We start from the raw sequence: 22,324 nt of genomic DNA, 5'->3' as shown, positions 1-22,324 counted from the left end.
TTCACACCTACCCTGGGATAAGATTGGTCATACCAGCTGGCAAAATAGGATTTTGTGACTCTTAACAAAGTAATGAAATCAAATAATTTCATAGCAAACAAGGGAAGGGAAGTAACTCATTGTGGAGCCCCGACATTTGTTTTTTTTAAACAGACATGTTCATTTTTTTATATATTACTTTTAAAACCTTTTCATTGACAACAACATCCATTTCTCATATGGTTTAAAATAATACTGAAGTTTTACATCTGCAACTGTCCCTATTGTATAATGTTCAAGTCAGTGAATTGGTATCATAATTCTTGGACCTCAATATGAATAGTTGCCGAGGGTTGAAATTTATTTTTTCATCGTTGAGCAGTCCTCAAAGAAAATGGTTGACATGCATTTTTCAGAATAACACTGCCATTGAGAAATTGAACAATTTATTGAATATCTGGCTACCGACTACACTAACGGAACGACCAAGTGCTCGTTTTTCTCTATGCAGGACCAGTGTATGCAATTGTTGTCAGTCTATTGTGACTGGGTGATAGCAAACGCTATTTTACTGCACTGAACACTATTTCAGGAATTTCGCTGCATGCCAGCTTAATGCCATCTTCCTGAGGCAAAAGTGTCCACTAGTCAATATCAAAGCCTAGTTTCTACCCTTGCCACATCAAGTCAACTTTTCCTGGCTCAACCCTGGTGCCACCTCGTGTAGATCACAAATTGTGCACGTTAGTAATGAAAACGCGATATCCAATCAGATCGCTGTTCTTATCTCGTGTAGCTTCACAAAGAGGGCGACTGCCAAAGGCGACGACCTTGTCGATCAGATTACGAAAACATTCACGATTCCATCCCTGACACAAAATCATAGGCAATCGTTGGGGAGTATAAAGATGCAAAAAAAATATTCGTGTCAACAGACAAGCAGCATTCTATCGCTTTCATATGAATGTGTACCAGTCGTTGATTTTGTGAAATGTTCTCTGATTGGACTATCGATATGTGCGACAGTCCAATCCTATTTAGCCTAGGAAAGAGGGCTTGAAGTGGCAAGGGTGGAAACAAGACTAGATAAAAAGGCTAGTGGACACTCTTGCCTCAGAGGTGGATAACGCATGAGGAAACCCAAAGTGATATGCAGCCTTAGACGCAGGCCACTTGGGTGAAACCAGTAAACAACTGTGTGATGTGGACAAACTGAGGATCACAACAAACGAGTATCACAGGCTACCGATTTCTTTCCCCGGTGTAGGCTTGAAGTAAATAGCAGAAAAATACGGCATAATTTTAGGACCTCACTGATAGAAGCAGGAATATTGAGCCACAAAGAACTTTCAGCTGCTTACAATCTGGTGTTGACCCTTCATTTTATGATAAATGGTAGAGAATGATGGAAGTCCAGTGTGGTTGATTTGATAATCGTACACTGATGAAAGCTATTACCAGGACAACTTGGGACTAATATTTGTGTTTCTTCCCACAGTGCACTGATGGGGTCAATACAGTTTTATCGTTCGTGCTGCAACAGTGTGGATATTTAAAGATCCAGTTGCATTTAATCTCGGGAAATACTTTGTATCTGCACCTGAAGGACGAGGCATGATTACTTGATTATGCTGATTTATGAGAAATGTGGAACACTCACGTGTCTTGCTTTCACTTGCTGAAGAGCATTCATACATTTCTGAAGAAAAATGAAGGAAATATAAGTCAAAACAAGTCAGATAAATAAGATTCAGAGGTTATTACTTATAGTATTTAAATGTGGTATTTTCCCTTCGTATCAAGAGGAAAGAAATCCCTTGAAACATCTGTATATAAATACAAGAGTCATCAGAAGATGACAAAATCCCCCCCGCCCCCACAATAGCTAAGGGCACCACTTGCTAGGTACCAATTCTAACCCAGAATCCCTACAAGGAGGCCAGCAAAGGTTGCAAGAGGCCAATTCTAACCAAGAATCCCTACAAGGAGACAAACATAGGTTGCTAGAGGCCAATTCTTACCCGGAATCCTTACAAGGAGGCCAGCATAGGTTGCTAGAGGCCAATTCTAACCCGGAATCGCTACAAGGAGGCCAGCATAGGTTGCAAGAGTCCAATTCTAACCTGGAATCCCTACAAAGGAGGCCAGCATAGGTTGCAAGAGGCCAATTCTAACCCGGAATCGCTACAAGGAGGCCAGCATAGGTTGCAAGAGGCCAATTCTAACCCGGAATCGCTACAAGGAGGCCGGCATAGGTTGCTAGAGGCCAATTCTAACCCGGAAACCCTACAAGGAGGCTAGCATAGGTTGTTAGAGGCCAATTCTAACCAAGAAACCCTACAACGAGGCTAGCATAGGTTGTTAGAGGCCAATTCTAACCCGGAAACGCTACAAGGAAGCTAGCATAGGTTGTTAGAGGCCAATTCTAACCCGGAAACCCAGCAAGGAGGCCAGCATAGGTTGCAAGAGGCCAATTCTAACCAAGAATCCCTACAAAGGAGGCCAGCATAGGCTGCAAGAGGCCAATTCTTATCTGGAATCCCTACAAGGAGGCCAGCATAGGTTGCAAGAGGCCAATTCTAACCCCGAATCGCTACAAGGAGGCCAGCATAGGTTTCTAGAGGCCAATTCTAACCCGGAATCGCTACAAGGAGGCCGGCATAGGTTGCAAGAGGCCAATTCTAACCCGGAAACCCTACAAGGAGGCTAGCATAGGTTGTTAGAGGCCAATTCTAACCAAGAAACCCTACAAGGAGGCTAGCATAGGTTGTTAGAGGCCAATTCTAACCCGGAAACCCTACAACGAGGCTAGCATAGGTTGTTAGAGGCCAATTCTAACCAAGAAACCCTACAAGGAGGCTAGCATAGGTTGTTAGAGGCCAATTCTAACCCGGAAACCCTACAACGAGGCTAGCATAGGTTGTTAGAGGCCAATTCTAACCAAGAAACCCTACAAGGAGGCTAGCATAGGTTGTTAGAGGCCAAATCTAACCCGGGATCGCTACAAGGAGGCCAGCATAGGTTGTTAGAGGCCAATTCTAACCAGGAAACCCTACAAGGAGGCTAGCATAGGTTGCTAGGGGCCAATTCTAACCCGGAACCCCCACGGGTATATTGTTTGTAATGATGCTGCACGCATCTACAGATGCTGCACGCAGCTACATACCGAGAAGACCTTGTCCCTTGTGACGACCATGATGACAGGCATGGCGCGGTCTACCAGTGCCAGAGGGCCGTGCTTCAACTCACCAGCCAGAATACCCTCCGAGTGCATGTATGTCAACTCCTTGATTTTCTGAAAATTTAACATGACAAATAATGAACTAATCACAAGAAACGGACTCATTCCACAAACTTACTTGTTGTTACATCTCTCCCGAGTCTCCTCAACAGACCACATACTCCAGCAGTCAAAAGACCTAAGGAGTTTGGATAAAACATACATTTCATGTACTGACGAAGGTGTATCAAATTTAGGTGCAGAGTTACTACCCTTATCTGTAGCTTACATTAAGAATTCAGAAGTAATAAAATAAAACAAGCGACAAGAAAATATATTTGTTCGTTGTTTAACGCAGCACTCAGCAATATTCCAGCTTTATGATGGCAGTTTGTAAATAATTGAGTCTGGACCAGACAATCCAGTGATCGACATCATCATGATCATAAGCATTAATCCATGCAATGGGGATATGATGACATACATCATGAGCTGCAAACCAAGTCATTGAGGTACGATGACATGCAATCAACAATGTCACCAAGCCTGACCATCCAATGTATTGAGTTGCCTCTTACAGTCAGCATTGGTAGCTGGAACCCAAGTCTGACCAGGCATCTCTTGGGGTGAAGCAACACCACAAATAATTTATGATTTTATTACTACAACACACCAGGGCTCCCTCCAGACACGTTGCATAGTTGTAGCCTCTGCCCATGACAAGGAGGGACTTCTGTTGATACAGCTCCTGCGCCAGATTGTGGATCTGCTCGTCCATCTTCAGCACATCCTTGATCTGGTCTGATGAACACAACAACGACCACCATGGCAGAGTTAGTAGCAGAAAGACACACACAACACACATAACACATAACACATAATCTATATCATCCTTGACTGTGTTTCTTTGTATATTGTTTAACGCAGCACTCAGCAATATTCCAGCTATATGGCAGCGGTCTGTAAATAATTGAGTCTGGACCAGACAATCCAGTGACTGAAATGATGAGCATTAATCCATGCAATGGTGATACGATGATATACATCAACAACCCTATACTGTTAGTTGCCTTTTAAGTCAAGCATTGGTAGCTGAAGGCCAATTCTAACCTGGATCTTCCTGGGAAGCCAGTTTCAAGTACTGCTATGACATATTTAACCTTGAATAAAGCAAAGAATGCGAGTCACACAGTGAGTCAGTCAGACAGTGAGTCAGTCAGACAGTGAGTCGGACAGTGAGTCAGTCACACAGTGAGTCAGACAGTGAGTCAGTCAGACAGTGAGTCAGTCAGACAGTGAGTCAGTCAGACAGTAAGTCAGTCAGAAAGTGAGTCAGTCAGACAGTGAGTCAGACAGTGAGTGAGTCAGTCACACAGTGAGTCAGTCAGACAGTGAGTCAGTCAGACAGTGAGTCAGTCAGACAGTGAGTCAGTCACACAGTGAGTCACAGTGATTCAGTCACACAGTGTGTCATTCACACAGTGAGTCAGTCAGACAGTGAGTCAGTCAGACAGTGATTCAGTCACACAGTGAGTCAGTCACACAGTGAGTCAGTCAGACAGTGAGTCAGTCAAACAGTGAGTCAGACAGTGAGTCAGTCAGACAGTGAGTCAGTCAGACAGTGAGTCAGTAAGACAGTGAGTCACACAGTGATTCAGTCACACAGTGATTCAGTCACACAGTGAGTCAGTCAGGCAGTGAGTCAGACAGTGAGTCAGTCACACAGCGAGTCAGACAAGGAGTCAGTCAGTCAGTGAGTCAGACAGTGAGTCAGTCAGTCAGTGAGTTAGACAGTGAGTCAGACAGTGAGTCAGTCACACAGTGAGTCAGTCACACAGTGAATCAGTCAGACAGTGAGTCAGACAGTGAGTCAGTCAGTCAGACAGTGAGTCAGTCACACAGTGAGTTAGTCACACAGTGAGTCAGTCAGACAGTGAGTCAGTCAAACTGAGTCAGACAGTGAGTCAGTCAGACAGTGTGTCATTCAAACAGTGATTCAGTCACACAGTGAGTCACACAGTGATTCAGTCAGACAGTGAGTCAGTCAAACAGTGAGTCAGACAGTGAGTCACACAGTGATTCAGTCACACAGTGTGTCATTCACACAGTGAGTCAGTCAGACAGTGAGTCAGTCACACAGTGAGTCAGTCAGGCAGTGAGTCAGACATGCGTCAGTCAGACAGTGAGTCAGTCACACAGTGAGTCAGTCACACAGTGAGTCAGTCAGAAAGTGAGTCAGTCACACAGTGAGTCAGACAGTGAGTCAGACAGTGAGTCAGTCAGTCAGACAGTGATTCAGTCAGACAGTGAGTCAGTCAGACAGTGAGTCAGTCACACAGTGAGTCAGTCAGACAGTGAGTCAGTCAGACAGTGAGTCAGTCACACAGTGATTCAGTCGCACAGTGTGTCATTCAAACAGTGAGTCAGTCACACAGTGAGTCAGTCAGACAGTGAGTCAGTCACACAGTGAGTCAGTCACACAGTGTGTCATTCACACAGTGAGTCAGTCAGACAGTGAGTCAGTCAGACAGTGATTCAGTCACACAGTGAGTCAGTCACACAGTGAGTCAGTCACACAGTGAGTCAGTCAGACAGTGAGTCAGACAGTGAGTCAGTCACACAGTGAGTCAGTCACCCAGTGAGTCAGTCAGACAAGGAGTCACACAGTGAGTCAGTTACACAGTGTGTCATTCACACAGTGAGTCAGTCAGACAGTGAGTCAGTCAGACAGTGAGTCACACAGTGATTCAGTCACACAGTGAGTCAGTCAGGCAGTGAGTCACACAGTGAGTCAGTCACACAGTGAGTCAGACAAGGAGTCAGTCAGTCAGTGAGTCAGACAGTGTGTCAGTCAGTCAGTGAGTTAGACAGTGAGTCAGACAGTGAGTCAGTCACACAGTGAGTCAGTCAGACAGTGAATCAGTCAGACAGTGAGTCAGACAGTGAGTCAGTCAGTCAGACAGTGAGTCAGTCAGACAGTGAGTCGGTCACACAGTGAGTCAGTCACACAGTGAGTCAGTCACACAGTGAGTCAGACAGTGAGTCAGTCACACAGTGATTCAGTCACACAGTGAGTCATTCACACAGTGAGTCAGTCAGACAGTGAGTCAGACAGTGAGTCATTCACACAGTGAGTCAGTCAGACAGTGAGTCAGTCAGACAGTGAGTCAGACAGTGAGTCAGTCACACAGTGATTCAGTCACACAGTGAGTCATTCACACAGTGAGTCAGTCACACAGTGAGTCAGTCACACAGTGAGTCAGTCACACAGTGAGTTTATGTAGGGCCATCAAACAACTTATGCTGGTTTTGAATACTTACATTGACAATCAGAGCTCTCAGATCAATTTTCACGTGGTAATCAAAAGTAAATGTAATTCTCAGGCCATAATTACATTATAAATTACATGTAAATGAGATGTAACACCTGCTCATACTGAAGTGATGTCAGCCTGTCCAGGATAAGGCACAAAAGATACAGCCAAACACTGCCGTGTTGAAGTTGAAGGGACCTACGTAAACTCTAGGTGTTATCCGAGGTTCAAGAACTACTCTGACCATCCACATTAAATACTTTACCCCTGAGGGCCCCGTCCACTACCTGGGTATCCCCTCCCCGCCCCCCAAACAGGGCCCCATCAGCCTTACCTGGGTATCCTTACCCTACCCCCCAAACAGGGCCCAGTCAGTTACCTGGGTATCCCAATCCCCCCAATCAGGGCCCTGTTTGTTACCTGTGTATCTCCTTCCCACCCGACCCCCTCCCCATCAGGGCACCATCCGTTACCTGGGCATCTCCACCCCCCCTTCCCCCATCAGGGCACCATCCGTTACCTGGGTATCTCCACCCCCTCCCCCCCCCCCCCCCCTTGCCAATCAGGGCACCATCCGTTACCTGGGTATCTCCACCCCCCCTTCCCCCATCAGGGCACCATCCGTTACCTGGGTATCTCCACCCCCCCTTCCCCCATCAGGGCACCGTCCGTTACCTGGGTATCTCCACCATCCCCCCCCCCCCTCCCCCATCAGGGCACCATGCGTTACCTGGGTATCTCCACCCCCCCTTCCCCCATCAGGGCACCACCGTCCGTTACCTGGGTATCTCCAGCCCCCCCCCCCCCCCCCCCCCCCCCTTCCCCCATCAGGGCACCATCCGTTACCTGGGTATCTCCACCCCCCCCCCCCCCCCCCTCCCCCATCAGGGCACCATCCGTTACCTGGGAGCGTCTTGAGTCCCTGGATAATCTCCTTTCTCCTCTGCTGCATGGAGATGCGATCCTCACACATCATCAGCCCGAACATCACCAGCGAGATGAACTGACTTGTGTACGCCTGGCGAAGAGGAGGTTATAGACATGATGCAATACTTATGTTATACATTTGATGTTCTGATAAGCGTAAGTGCGTGCATTAGCTTTTTAACACAACATTCAGCAACTTTCCTGCAATATGACAGGGGCCAGAAAATAATCGAGTAGGGATCAAGTGATCGATACTGTAAGCAATGATTCATGCTGTCAGGTTGCAAAGACATTCAAGCTGCCAAGTCACCAAGCCCAACCACCAGATCCATTTCGTCACCTCTTACAACCGAGAGCCACCTTAAATGGGCTTCATCAGTATACCCATGTGGAAATCAAACCTGGGTCTTCGGCCTAACAACCAGACACTTTACCCACAGGGCTACCTCACGACCCTGACTTATCAATACTGCAGTCAAATTCAACTTCATCCTTACCTTTGTACTGGCCACGCCAATCTCAGGCCCTGCGTTGATGTGCACACCGCAGTGGGACTCGCGGCAGATGCTGCTGCCCACGACATTGGTGATGCCGACAATGAGAGCCCCTCGCTGCTTGCAGTACCGTAGAGCTAGAAGGGTGTCGGCTGTCTCCCCGGACTGGCTGATGAAGAAGCAGACGTCATCTCTGAAGACCGGAGTGCTCCTGTCCAGGAAGTCGCTGGCTAGTTCCACCATCACCGGCAACTCGGTGAGCTCTTCCAGCAACTGCCGGGTCTGATGCCATACAAACACACACATCACACACCAAGCTCATTTGTGTCGCCAACAATGTACAGAGGGCCCTCACTGAGGAGGAGGCCAACTGTCCCAGTCCCCATTTCACAGACCGATCTTTGCACAAGGATCATCATACTTGCACAGACTTGACCATGTAGCAATGGTTAAGTGCTGGGATCGCTTTGTGGAATCAGAACTGACGTTAACAGAATATCGAAGCCCTTACTAACAAACTCCGAAATGGCTACACGGACACAGATGATTAAAAGGGTTAATACAACCAGGCTTTCATATCACTTATATCGGGAAGACATTTCACAAATATTTAAGACCTAGTAAATTCATATTACCTGAGCTGTTCATCTGTGGGCTGTGACGTCTGCTATAATACTGCGAAGCAAAACACACTAACCACAATGTCCTTCGTACTCACAATATAAAACCTATTCATATTCCTCATGACTGCATTAGCCTTATAACTGTCAAGTTTCCGTAGAAACGAAACCCAAAAATGAGGCTGACTCACCGCAACGGCGCTATGGAAGCTGGTTCCACAGGCGATGAAGAGCAGACGGCGGCATCTCCGGATCTCACTCATGTAGTCCTTGATGCCACCGAGGACGACGTGTTCTGCGTCGAAGCTGACACGGCCTCTCATCGTGTTGACCACAGACTCGGGCTGCTCAAAGATCTCCTTCTGCATGAAGGAACTGAAACTGCCTGGAAATGGAAGTGGTAAAAAACCTCAGTTGTAATAACTTCTCAATACAGTCAGATGAGCCTACAAGTGGGATAGGCTAGTGGTTAAAGTGTTTGCTCATCATTTCAAAGGGCTGGGATCGGTTCCCAACATGGGTACAATGTGTGTAGCCTACTTCTGGGGTCCCCCACCAAGATATTGCTGGAATAGTTCCCAAACAGCAGAAAACCACTAACTGACTTCAAACTCCACTGATCACCACTCATCTGGGGCAGTCTACTGACCCGAACTTCGCTCTTAAAGAGTATTTTCAGGATATTTTAGTGTTATAATAAGGACAATTATTGGCAGAGCTTACTATACCGAACAGATTATTACCAAACTCTTGGTTAGGACCAGTGTTCGCTGGCTGATGAGGCGGCCATCTTACCCTTCATGATCTCCTGTATCTCCATCTTGAGGGTGATCACCTCGCGGACTGTGGAGTCGTCGATGCTGCGAGATATGCGATGGATGGAGAGGCTCCCATTCTGGACAGCGGCAACATCGTCATCTTCCATGAAGATCACCTGGTTCGTATGTTCGATGATGGCGCTGAAAGGAGAGGATTACAAATGTCATGCTGGAGATTGTAAAGATATTGAGAACACTATCATTGTACAGTCAAGTCAGTAGTATACTACATTGTCATTATAACTGCAACATCCGACTTCATCATGCTCAATTCAGTTTCATTATACAAAACAAAAAACACAGGCTCAATCTACAAAGTTATCTCTACAATTGTCGTAATTCAATATTAAAGTTTGGGTGATCCTCATTGTGCCAAGATTGCTATGTAATGTTAAATTAGAACACTGCAATGGTGAGACACAATAACATACAATGATCAATTAGACTCAGTGCTCAAGACAAATACCGAACATACATCTGTGCCAATCTCATTATAATCAGATCTTAGTTCTCGCTATCACTAAACAAAGATCTGAGGACATCCCATTACGGGTCACATCAGAACGACCTTTCATCCAACCAATCAGAACGTCGCTTACCAGATCATGAAAGTGACATTCGGAATGTGTTTTCTAATCATGCAACCACGATATATTTAACACAGATATTCCGAACGACAGTTACGGGTTTTATGATTATATCCATACAATCTAGGCCATCCATAAGCCATTCCGGAATGTTCTTATCAGTTTTAAATTTTTTAATCGAGAATACGTCAAAATGTGTTTCGAGGCGTAGTTGCCAGTTTTGGAACTAGTGTCGTAAAGCTCGAGAAAGCTGCTTTCTGATTGGCCAATGTTGATTTCTTGTCAGTCATTTCATTGGTCGGTCAAAATTCGCGAAAGGTCGTTCTGACGTGACCCGTAATGGGATGTCCTCAGATCTTTGTTTAGCGGTAGCGATCTGATTTTAATGAGATTGACATCTGTGCTAGTCACATGTGAAGATCCGTATCAGAATTGGTCTTCAGCAACCATGCTTGTCGTGAGTGAGTAACAGGATCGGATGGTCCGTCTCACTGACTTTGTTGATGCATGTAATCGTATCTCAACTGTGTAGAACGATGTTCATGATGTCAATCACTGGATAGTCTGGTCCAGGCTTGATTATTTACAGACCACTGTCATATAGCTGGAATATTGCTGAGTGTGGCGTTAAACAACAATCAAACAAACTGTGCCAGTCACAATGAATCACATCAGAGAAGTTTTTATTACCTGGCATCAGAGGCAAAGAAGTATTCCACCTCTTTGTTTGGTCCTACAGGGTGAAACTCAGTCTGATCCTCGTTACGATGCGCTGAGCCCACAAACCCTCGATGATCACCTTAAATAGACAGCCGAAGGATTAGAATCATTTGAAGACATAGATGCAACATTGTTTGATTTTCTCCCATTTTCAGAAATGTCCCAGTGTTGATTTCGAAAAGAAAATATCAAATTACAAATTCTTTGAAAAACAGTATTCTTTCCTGTGTTGCATGTGTTATTGAGGCGTTCTGTCATTTAAACATAAGAATGCCAAGAATTGCTGGTATCCCATGATGCATTGTAAGTTTGGGGTGGGGAGGGGCGGTTGGACAGGTTTCGCCTATTGTCATCATACAATACCAGCAATGCTTGTATCCATGTCCAAATTGAAAGAATCAACACAATAACGATTTTTATTTCCACTCCAAACTGCAACAAACCATCCAAGCATCACCAAAAGATGCTGCATTGCTTGTTACTCCAGCCAGCCATTGTGGAAAAGTGGAAATAAGTGTTAGTATGATGTGTTAGGAAAGCAGCCATCATGTCAATGCTTCATGCTATAATCTTGTAGATGAAAGCTAAGCAAAATTTCACACAAAGTAGACAAGCGAATCCTACAATCAACATTAAACCTGGCATAATATAGATTACATTTACAAAAATACTATCAATAAAATATTTCTTTAAGAAAAATAAATAATCAGATTTAAAAAAAATAAAATTATATTAATATTCAGTTTAAGTTAATTTTTGCGATACATCGGCTTGCGAAAATATTAATAACGACAGAACTTTGGCACCAAACCAATCATACTTTCATTAGGTTGATCTTCATATCCACAAGCCCTGGCCGACCCACCTGTTCAGATTAAAACAGCGGTTTCTGTTAAAATCCCTCATTAATATAAACCACATCTCCCATTATCAAAACATTTGAAGCCGATTTTCCATTAAATTAACTAATTAATTGAAGTCCTAAGTTTTGAGTTTTATACGTGAAGTGAAAAAAAGCCATGCTCTGAGCTGTATAAGACAGATAACAGCGGAGAAAATGCTAGAATTGTGTACCTTCCGTAGACGTCAAATCTTTAAAACCTGCATGCGTAAGACGGAGGAAGATATGGTTAGTTAAAAAATGAAGTGCAAGCCGTACGGAGATATCACAATGCTACTAATCTAACCTGGAAAAAACAAGGATCACAATGTGCAGCAATCAAATGAAAAGAATGAAAAGAATTTAAACTGAAAAGTCCTGCAAACCAACATGAAAATTCATTATAAAGCCACGTAGCAGATCACATGAGGGTCGTCAAGTGTTTGCAGGGAATGTTTGTTTTGTTTGTTTGTTGTTTAACGCCACACTCAGCCATAGCAATATTCCAGCTATATGACATCAGTCTGTAAATAATCAAATCTGGACCAGAATATCCAGTGATTGACATCATGAACATCATTCCACGTAACTGGGATACGATGACATGCATCAGCGAAGTCAGCGAGCCTGACCACACAGAAATATATTCACAAATGTTTCCCTTCAAAGTAGATTAACAAAACATGGAAACATGGAATTGCAATTCAATATCTTTGCCGATACACAGCTCTTACGACTTCTGTAATGCCCTGTATGTTAAAGTATCTGTCCTACGATAGACGAGCACTTTGAGGAACACATCCCAAAACGTCAACTTTTAAATGTATGTGTCAAAAATAAATATACTTAATATTCAATTCTCAATTAAGACACATTTAAATTACATCTATGATATCAGCACCATAAACATAATACATGTTATTTTTAATCTTCACACCGAGTGCTGGGAATGTCATTGTCACACATTGTCACACATTGTCACAGCACATTCATCACATCACAGCTGACCCCACACAGGCAATAAGGCTTCTCTTTTTGTAAACATAACTTTACTGTACTCTTCAAATGAACTAACAATTGTGATTATTATGCTATTTGCGATATTCATGCATTTTGTCCCGAATTCTGTGCATATAGGGGCTCCACGGAGGTGTCACGCCAAATACTTAGACGACAAAAATCTGACTGTTTATTCATATACTTTTGTTAACTACATGCATTCTCAACAACAAAACATAGCATGGACTCGTAAAAAAATATATTAGTATGAAATGGGCACATGCAATTATCAAGAAAATACACCATGTCAAGACTTCAAAACAACTATAGATAAATCTACAATAACATATGGCTAACTTAATGTTCTTCTTCAAATTAAACATTTTACCTTTTACGTCAAAGCTGGCTGAGTTATAAGAAAATCAAAGAAGATTTGTGTATTTTTTGTATGTATTGTGACATGACCTTCAATTTCAGCCCCATCAGTGACAGATACTTGTAATATGTTACTGGTACCATGTCTAACTAACTTCACATTGATCAGTAATTCCTTTCAATTTAAAGTCAAGCATGGTATAGGTGAGGCTCACTTATTTTACTTATCCATTTTTCAATCTAAGTTTTTAGAATGTACTAAACAATACTGAAAAGACAAGAAGTTTGCATTGTCCACACCAGTTGTAGACATCCTGTACATAGTACTGCCAGTTATTTTAAGGTACCAGCGAAGGGAACAAGGGTTTACCTCTTGAAAGAAAACATGTCCATATGACGATCTTGCTATTCCTGGTTGAGGTAAATCAGTCTCGTGAATGCAATTTTACACCAACATCAACTACAGCCATATTGGCCCAGACACAACAACCTGGGTGAGACAAGCCAGTGGTTGATACCAGGAGCATCGACCCAGGGGTCACGGTCAGATAACACACAACCAGCCAGGTCAAATAGTGCAACATCTGAACATATGTAAGAGGCAGGTGTATCAGACATGTTCTCACCTTTGCTGTACAGGATGGGGATGTGATCAGTTGTCAGCTTGGCCCGACTCTTTACGCCGATTAAAAGTGGACTTCCTCGTCTAGAATACAAAATAAGTGAAAATGAGCGAAACCAGATAGCCTCTAATAATGTATGGGGAACATATTCCAACTGTCTTGATATGTTTTATATTACCAACAATGAATATCACACTGGGACATTCTGGCAGTTTACCTACATCTTCAATTTAAGCGTAAACTACCGTAATTTGATACCCACTTACTGATCTCCTAACCTTAGTGAATTCCTCATTTAACAAAGAATTCAACCTTCAGGGATTTGAAGCAGGTTGCAAATGTAAAAAGGGGCGAAGGTGTCAAATGTGTCACGTGTCTCCAGTTAAAGGGACATTGCCCTCAAATACATGCACGGGGGTGAAGGTGTCTTATGTGTCGTGTTTCTCTAGTTAAAGATGTCCTGCCATCAAATACATGCACGGAGGTGAAGGTGTCTTATGTGTTGTGTTTCTCTAGTTAAAGATGTCCTGCCATCAAATACATGCACGGCGGTGAAGGTGTCTTATGTGTCATGTTTCTCTAGTTAAAGATGTCCTGCCATCAAATACATGCACAGCGGTGAAGGTGTCTTATGTGTCGTGTTTCTCTAGTTAAAGATGTCCTGCCATCAAATACATGCACGGCGGTGAAGGTGTCTTATGTGTTGTGTTTCTCTAGTTAAAGATGTCCTGCCATCAAATACATGCACGGAGGTGAAGGTGTCTTATGTGTTGTGTTTCTCTAGTTAAAGATGTCCTGCCATCAAATACATGCACGGAGGTGAAGGTGTCTTATGTGTCGTGTTTCTCTAGTTAAAGATGTCCTGCCATCAAATACATGCACGGAGGTGAAGGTGTCTTATGTGTTGTGTTTCTCTAGTTAAAGATGTCCTGCCATCAAATACATGCACGGCGGTGAAGGTGTCTTATGTGTCATGTTTCTCTAGTTAAAGATGTCCTGCCATCAAATACATGCACGGCGGTGAAGGTGTCTTATGTGTCATGTTTCTCTAGTTAAAGATGTCCTGCCATCAAATACATGCACAGCGGTGAAGGTGTCTTATGTGTCGTGTTTCTCTAGTTAAAGATGTCCTGCCATCAAATACATGCACGGCGGTGAAGGTGTCTTATGTGTTGTGTTTCTCTAGTTAAAGATGTCCTGCCATCAAATACATGCACGGAGGTGAAGGTGTCTTATGTGTTGTGTTTCTCTAGTTAAAGATGTCCTGCCATCAAATACATGCACGGAGGTGAAGGTGTCTTATGTGTCATGTTTCTCTAGTTAAAGATGTCCTGCCATCAAATACATGCACGGAGGTGAAGGTGTCTTATGTGTTGTGTTTCTCTAGTTAAAGATGTCCTGCCATCAAATACATGCACGGCGGTGAAGGTGTCTTATGTGTCATGTTTCTCTAGTTAAAGATGTCCTGCCATCAAATACATGCACGGAGGTGAAGGTGTCTTATGTGTTGTGTTTCTCTAGTTAAAGATGTCCTGCCATCAAATACATGCACAGCGGTGAAGGTGTCTTATGTGTCGTGTTTCTCTAGTTAAAGATGTCCTGCCATCAAATACATGCACGGCGGTGAAGGTGTCTTATGTGTCATGTTTCTCTAGTTAAAGATGTCCTGCCATCAAATACATGCACAGCGGTGAAGGTGTCTTATGTGTCGTGTTTCTCTAGTTAAAGATGTCCTGCCATCAAATACATGCACGGCGGTGAAGGTGTCTTATGTGTTGTGTTTCTCTAGTTAAAGATGTCCTGCCATCAAATACATGCACGGAGGTGAAGGTGTCTTATGTGTCGTGTTTCTCTAGTTAAAGATGTCCTGCCATCAAATACATGCACAGCGGTGAAGGTGTCTTATGTGTCGTGTTTCTCTAGTTAAAGATGTCCTGCCATCAAATACATGCACGGCGGTGAAGGTGTCTTATGTGTCATGTTTCTCTAGTTAAAGATGTCCTGCCATCAAATACATGCACGGCGGTGAAGGTGTCTTATGTGTCGTGTTTCTCTAGTTAAAGATGTCCTGCCATCAAATACATGCACGGCGGTGAAGGTGTCTTATGTGTTGTGTTTCTCTAGTTAAAGATGTCCTGCCATCAAATACATGCACGGGGGTGAAGGTGTCTTATGTGTTGTGTTTCTCTAGTTAAAGATGTCCTGCCATCAAATACATGCACGGAGGTGAAGGTGTCTTATGTGTCGTGTTTCTCTAGTTAAAGATGTCCTGCCATCAAATACATGCACGGAGGTGAAGGTGTCTTATGTGTCGTGTTTCTCTAGTTAAAGATGTCCTGCCATCAAATACATGCACTGAGGTGAAGGTGTCTTATGTGTTGTGTTTCTCTAGTTAAAGATGTCCTGCCATCAAATACATGCACGGCGGTGAAGGTGTCTTATGTGTCATGTTTCTCTAGTTAAAGATGTCCTGCCATCAAATACATGCACGGAGGTGAAGGTGTCTTATGTGTTGTGTTTCTCTAGTTAAAGATGTCCTGCCATCAAATACATGCACGGAGGTGAAGGTGTCTTATGTGTTGTGTTTCTCTAGTTAAAGATGTCCTGCCATCAAATACATGCACGGAGGTGAAGGTGTCTTATGTGTCATGTTTCTCTAGTTAAAGATGTCCTGCCATCAAATACATGCACAGCGGTGAAGGTGTCTTATGTGTTGTGTTTCTCTAGTTAAAGATGTCCTGCCATCAAATACATGCACGGAGGTGAAGGTGTCTTATGTGTTGTGTTTCTCTAGTTAAAGATGTCCTGCCATCAAATACATGCACGGCGGTGAAGGTGTCTTATGTGTTGTGTTTCTCTAGTTAAAGATGTCCTGCCATCAAATACATGCACGGCGGTGAAGGTGTCTTATGTGTCATGTTTCTCTAGTTAAAGATGTCCTGCCATCAAATACATGCACGGCGGTGAAGGTGTCTTATGTGTCGTGTTTCTCTAGTTAAAGATGTCCTGCCATCAAATACATGCACGGCGGTGAAGGTGTCTTATGTGTCATGTTTCTCTAGTTAAAGATGTCCTGCCATCAAATACATGCACGGCGGTGAAGGTGTCTTATGTGTTGTGTTTCTCTAGTTAAAGATGTCCTGCCATCAAATACATGCACGGCGGTGAAGGTGTCTTATGTGTTGTGTTTCTCTAGTTAAAGATGTCCTGCCATCAAATACATGCACGGCGGTGAAGGTGTCTTATGTGTCATGTTTCTCTAGTTAAAGATGTCCTGCCATCAAATACATGCACGGCGGTGAAGGTGTCTTATGTGTCGTGTTTCTCTAGTTAAAGATGTCCTGCCATCAAATACATGCACGGCGGTGAAGGTGTCTTATGTGTCATGTTTCTCTAGTTAAAGATGTCCTGCCATCAAATACATGCACAGCGGTGAAGGTGTCTTATGTGTCGTGTTTCTCTAGTTAAAGATGTCCTGCCATCAAATACATGCACGGCGGTGAAGGTGTCTTATGTGTCGTGTTTCTCTAGTTAAAGATGTCCTGCCATCAAATACATGCACGGCGGTGAAGGTGTCTTATGTGTCATGTTTCTCTAGTTAAAGATGTCCTGCCATCAAATACATGCACGGCGGTGAAGGTGTCTTATGTGTCATGTTTCTCTAATTAAAGATGTCCTGCCATCAAATACATGCACGGCGGTGAAGGTGTCTTATGTGTCGTGTTTCTCTAGTTAAAGATGTCCTGCCATCAAATACATGCACGGCGGTGAAGGTGTCAAATGTGTCACGTGTCTCCAGTTAAAGGGACATTGCCCTCAAATACATGCACGGGGGTGAAGGTGTCTTATGTGTTGTGTTTCTCTAGTTAAAGATGTCCTGCCATCAAATACATGCACAGCGGTGAAGGTGTCTTATGTGTCGTGTTTCTCTAGTTAAAGATGTCCTGCCATCAAATACATGCACGGCGGTGAAGGTGTCTTATGTGTCATGTTTCTCTAGTTAAAGATGTCCTGCCATCAAATACATGCACGGCGGTGAAGGTGTCTTATGTGTCATGTTTCTCTAGTTAAAGATGTCCTGCCATCAAATACATGCACGGCGGTGAAGGTGTCTTATGTGTCGTGTTTCTCTAGTTAAAGATGTCCTGCCATCAAATACATGCACGGCGGTGAAGGTGTCAAATGTGTCACGTGTCTCCAGTTAAAGGGACATTGCCCTCAAATACATGCACGGGGGTGAAGGTGTCTTATGTGTTGTGTTTCTCTAGTTAAAGATGTCCTGCCATCAAATACATGCACAGCGGTGAAGGTGTCTTATGTGTCGTGTTTCTCTAGTTAAAGATGTCCTGCCATCAAATACATGCACAGCGGTGAAGGTGTCTTATGTGTCGTGTTTCTCTAGTTAAAGATGTCCTGCCATCAAATACATGCACGGCGGTGAAGGTGTCTTATGTGTCGTGTTTCTCTAGTTAAAGATGTCCTGCCATCAAATACATGCACGGCGGTGAAGGTGTCTTATGTGTCATGTTTCTCTTGTTTAAGATGGGGTGCCATCAAATACACGCACGGCGGTGAAGGTGTCAAATGTGTCATGTTTCTCTTGTCAAAGACCATTTACAATATCAGTTTCCACACATAGTTATTGATGTGTGTAAAATTACCATATTTACCATATCTGAGTAATTAAGGTCTAGTTACTCCTAGATAGGTACATTGTTAACAAGTAAAGTAATGTTTCATAATGAACCTGACAGTTCCTAAACTACAGACAAATAAACCCTTGACACAGAAACCTAGAAACCACCTTATATATACGTGCCATTGTAGCCATTGTCCTGGTAGAATGGGAACCCCCAATACATACATTACTTGATCAAAGGCCTTTCTTAGGATTTATCTTGCCTCAATTGATCTAAATATATATATGCGTCTAACCATGCAATATGTACTCGATGCTCCCTATCTAGCAATTCAGGCTATTCTCAGAAAGGAAAGTCTGGGCAGGTAATATGCATGAGTGTGCATGGGTCTGTAACTTTTGAATGTGCATGAATGCATAATACATGAGAGACAACTGCATTAAACTACATTGGCAGTCTCTCCTCAGGAATCTATCTCGGCCTGCTCAGAGGCCGATTAATTCAGCCCAAGGTGAGAAGAAAATATCAGCTATTATGAATTTTCCAGTGCATGGTTAACAGAGGCACTATTACTATTGTTATGAGTTTATAGAGGTGCCTTGTATTTCACTGACCCAAAAGAGGGGGGGGTTTAATGCTGAGTTTTTCATTGTTGCATAGAATACAATGTTAAAATACCACGGAACTTACGCAAGCTAAGAAAATAACAAGCATTGTAACTATTTTTCTCTCGATTTGCCTGTCATGGAATCCTAGATAAATTCTAGATGAAGCCCCATTCTCAGCTCTAAGCAGCCTGTGCCCATCCCCTTCTCAGCTCTAGCAACCCACAGTCATCCCCTTCTCAGCTCTAGCAATCCCTCAGCCATCCCCTTCTCAGCTTTAGCAACCCATAGTCATCCCCTTCTCAGCTATAGCAACCTTTAGTCATCCCCTTCTCAGCTCTAGCAACCCACAGTCATCCCCTTCTCAGCTCTAGCAACCCACAGTCATCCCCTTCTCAGCTCTAGCAACCCACAGTCATCCCCTTCTCAGCTCTAGCAACCCACAGTCATCCCCTTCTCAGCTCTAGCAACCCACAGTCATCCCCTTCTCAGCTCTAGCAACCCCCAGTCATCCCCTTCTCAGCTCTAGCAGCTCATACTCGTCTCCTCCTCAGCTCTAGCAGCCAGTGTACGTCCCCTTCTCAGCTCTTACAGCCAGTGTACATCCCCTTCTCAGCTCTTACAGCCTATACCGGTACTCACCCCCTTCTCAGCTCTAGCAGCAAGTGTACGTCCCCTTTTCAGCTCTTACAGCCAGTGTACATCCCCTTCTCAGCTCTTACAGCCTATACCGGTACTCACCCCCTTTTCAGCTCTTACAGCCTATACCGGTACTCACCCCCTTCTCAGCTCTTACAGCCTATACCGGTACTCACCCCCTATTCAGCTCTTACAGCCTATACCGGTACTCACCCCCTATTCAGCTCTTACAGCCTATACCGGTACTCACCCCCTATTCAGCTCTTACAGCCTATACCGGTACTCACCCCCTTTTCAGCTCTTACAGCCTATACCGGTACTCACCCCCTTCTCAGCTCTTACAGCCTATACCGGTACTCACCCCCTTCTCAGCTCTTACAGCCTATACCGGTACTCACCCCCTATTCAGCTCTTACAGCCTATACCGGTACTCACCCCCTTCTCAGCTCTTACAGCCTATACCGGTACTCACCCCCTTTCAGCTCTGCCATTAAAAGACTTAAGGTTCCCTTACACAATTACAAGTACTTAACATATTTCAGGAACAATATGTTAGTCTAGTACAATGACTATTTCCATGACAAAATGATGCAAAGCCTGTAAATATATATAAAAGATCTTTGAGGTGCAGCTCATATGAAAGATTTATGGTCATGTGGAACAGGAACCCACCTTGTTGTGACGATCTCTCCGGGGAAATGTGTGCTTGTCATTGCCAGGGCAAATGCTCCCTCCTGGAAAAAAATGCAAACATTATTAAATATGTCACAGGGTCAAAATTCCAGTTTCGTCACAGCCTAGTGACCAAATCACACATTTCCTCTATTGTCCAGCCTCCGTCACCTTTTGGCAAAGTCGAACAGTTGTCATTGTTCAGTGCCTTCTTTGCTCGAGAATTAGTGACCCGTATAGTTTATTCACTAGCAATTGAATGGCATACTTTTATAATGTAATGATTTCACATATATGTTCGCGACCTTTCATTTTCACACATTAGCGGGATTATCTATTACTTGTAGATATTTTGCGAGTACGCGAGTACCCGAGTACCTGAGTTACCTGTCCCAGGTCTAAGAACTACCATCTGATAAAATATTTTTGGGGTAAGACTCAGAGATGTTCTTATTCAAACGTCCATGATGGTTTTGTCTAAAATCAACCACTACCATTAGGTTCCATGCTTTCCAACTGAACAAGTTGAGTTCAACGGAATGAATTTGGACCCCACAAGACTGGGGTTGAATGGAACTCTTCCTCTAAGTAGCCATACCAGCACTCAGCCCCAACCGTCCTTGATCATCCCTTTGTATACTTTATTGAGTTAATTATAATGTGCTACAAACAAGTTTCATGTTTGCATAATTACTTATGGTTGAATAAAGACTCTCTCAGTTGGGATGAGGATTAAATGACCTGTGAAAGACTTCCTCATTCCAATCGAAGACTGGGCTGTCAGGATTATCTTGCACCTTACTGCCACACGTCATACATAAGTGCAGTGGCCAGGAGGTCATCAGAAGAATCCAACAATGAAGGCATCCCCCCCCCACCTCCCCCCTGCATCTCTAGTCCCCCCTTGATCCTAACCTCAGCGCTAGAGATATCGCATAAGCTGCCTATTTACGTAAAATACACATTAAATAAACTGAAATATGCAGACAAAAAAATCCTAGCGTATCAAATACACAGCAAAAACTATAAATATGCTATTGAAATAAAATTAATGCGGATATTACTATTAGATAAAACGTTTGCATATATTACTACTGCTAGATAACATGACTGCGTATCAGCCAATCGAGAAATTCACTTACTAACAATTACATTCTGAAAAGCTTCAGGGCACAGTGATGGGATATTACTTGTATCAACAAGAGCAGAATGGAATATCACATTTATACTTCAGGGCATAGTGATAGAATATTACTTGTATCAACAAGAGCAGAATGGAATATCACATTTATACTTCAGGGCATAGTGATAGGATATTACTTGTATCAACAAGAGCAGAATGGAATATCACATTTATACTTCAGGGCATAGTGATAGGATATTACTTGTATCAACAAGAGCAGAATGGAATATCACATTTATACTTCAGGGCATAGTGATAGGATATTACTTGTATCAACAAGAGCAGAATGGAATATCACATTTATAATTCAGGGCACAGTGGTACAATATTACAGGTGTATGCCACGGCACAGTGGTATGATATTACAAGTATTCACCGGGCCAGAGGGGTATGATATCACAAGTATTCACCGGGTCAGAGGGGTGTGATATTACAAGTATTCACCGGGCCAGAGGGGTGTGATATCACAAGTATTCACCGGGTCAGAGGGGTGTGATATTACAAGTATTCACCGGGCCAGAGGGGTGTGATATTACAAGTACGGACCAAGGCACAGGGGTATACTATCACAAGAATACACTAGGCCATGTAAGAACAGAGATGGCTTTCAACATGACATGAGTGAGTTTTTAGGTAAAGGTTGAACAAGCAATACACAGGTGCCTGGAGAAACACAAGGCCATATATTATTACATACTTTTGTTGATCATCATAAAATTTGTCCATGCTTAAATCATGCCCTTGAGTATATCCTAGGTATATTTGAAGTATAATTGAGGCATATTTGGGGTATAGCATAGGTAAATGTGAAGTATATCTGAGGCATATTTGGGGTATATCTGAGGCATATTTGGGGTATATCCTAGGTATATTTGAAGAATATCTGAGGCATATTTGGGGTATATCCTAGGTATATTTGAAGTATATCTGAGGCATATTTGGGGTATATCCTAGGTATATTTGAAGAATATCTGAGGCATATTTGGGGTATATCCTAGGTATATTTGAAGTATATCTGAGGCATATTTG

At 43.3% G+C, this 22,324-nt stretch overlaps 1 protein-coding gene across 6 annotated transcripts in view; it reads right to left on the bottom strand.

Moving 5' to 3' along the window:
* Window positions 1-22,324, bottom strand: part of LOC139468384 (glutamine--fructose-6-phosphate aminotransferase [isomerizing] 2-like) — a 71,700-nt gene that overhangs the window by 13,938 nt on the left and 35,438 nt on the right. For 2 of the 6 annotated variants that reach the window (XM_071250323.1, XM_071250324.1), the window contains exons 7-18: window positions 20,113-20,174; window positions 13,560-13,639; window positions 11,754-11,780; window positions 11,500-11,544; window positions 10,650-10,758; window positions 9,350-9,513; window positions 8,746-8,939; window positions 7,938-8,216; window positions 7,417-7,531; window positions 3,873-4,000; window positions 3,146-3,274; window positions 1,640-1,678 (exon numbers count right to left, since the gene is read on the bottom strand). In XM_071250323.1, coding sequence (XP_071106424.1) covers window positions 1,640-1,678; window positions 3,146-3,274; window positions 3,873-4,000; window positions 7,417-7,531; window positions 7,938-8,216; window positions 8,746-8,939; window positions 9,350-9,513; window positions 10,650-10,758; window positions 11,500-11,544; window positions 11,754-11,780; window positions 13,560-13,639; window positions 20,113-20,174 — 1,371 coding nt within the window. Of the gene's footprint in view, window positions 1-1,639; window positions 1,679-3,145; window positions 3,275-3,872; window positions 4,001-7,416; window positions 7,532-7,937; window positions 8,217-8,745; window positions 8,940-9,349; window positions 9,514-10,649; window positions 10,759-11,499; window positions 11,545-11,753; window positions 11,781-12,946; window positions 12,965-13,559; window positions 13,640-20,112; window positions 20,175-22,324 lie in introns of all 6 variants that reach the window. The other 4 variants (XM_071250325.1, XM_071250326.1, XM_071250327.1 and 1 more) reach the window with 3 other exon arrangements.

Source organism: Haliotis cracherodii, unplaced genomic scaffold (genome assembly GCF_022045235.1).
Source record: "Haliotis cracherodii isolate W230 unplaced genomic scaffold, xgHalCrac1.p SCAF_2, whole genome shotgun sequence".
Classification (NCBI taxonomy): Eukaryota; Metazoa; Mollusca; class Gastropoda; order Lepetellida; family Haliotidae; genus Haliotis; species Haliotis cracherodii.
This window is presented reverse-complemented; position numbering and strand designations above follow the sequence as displayed.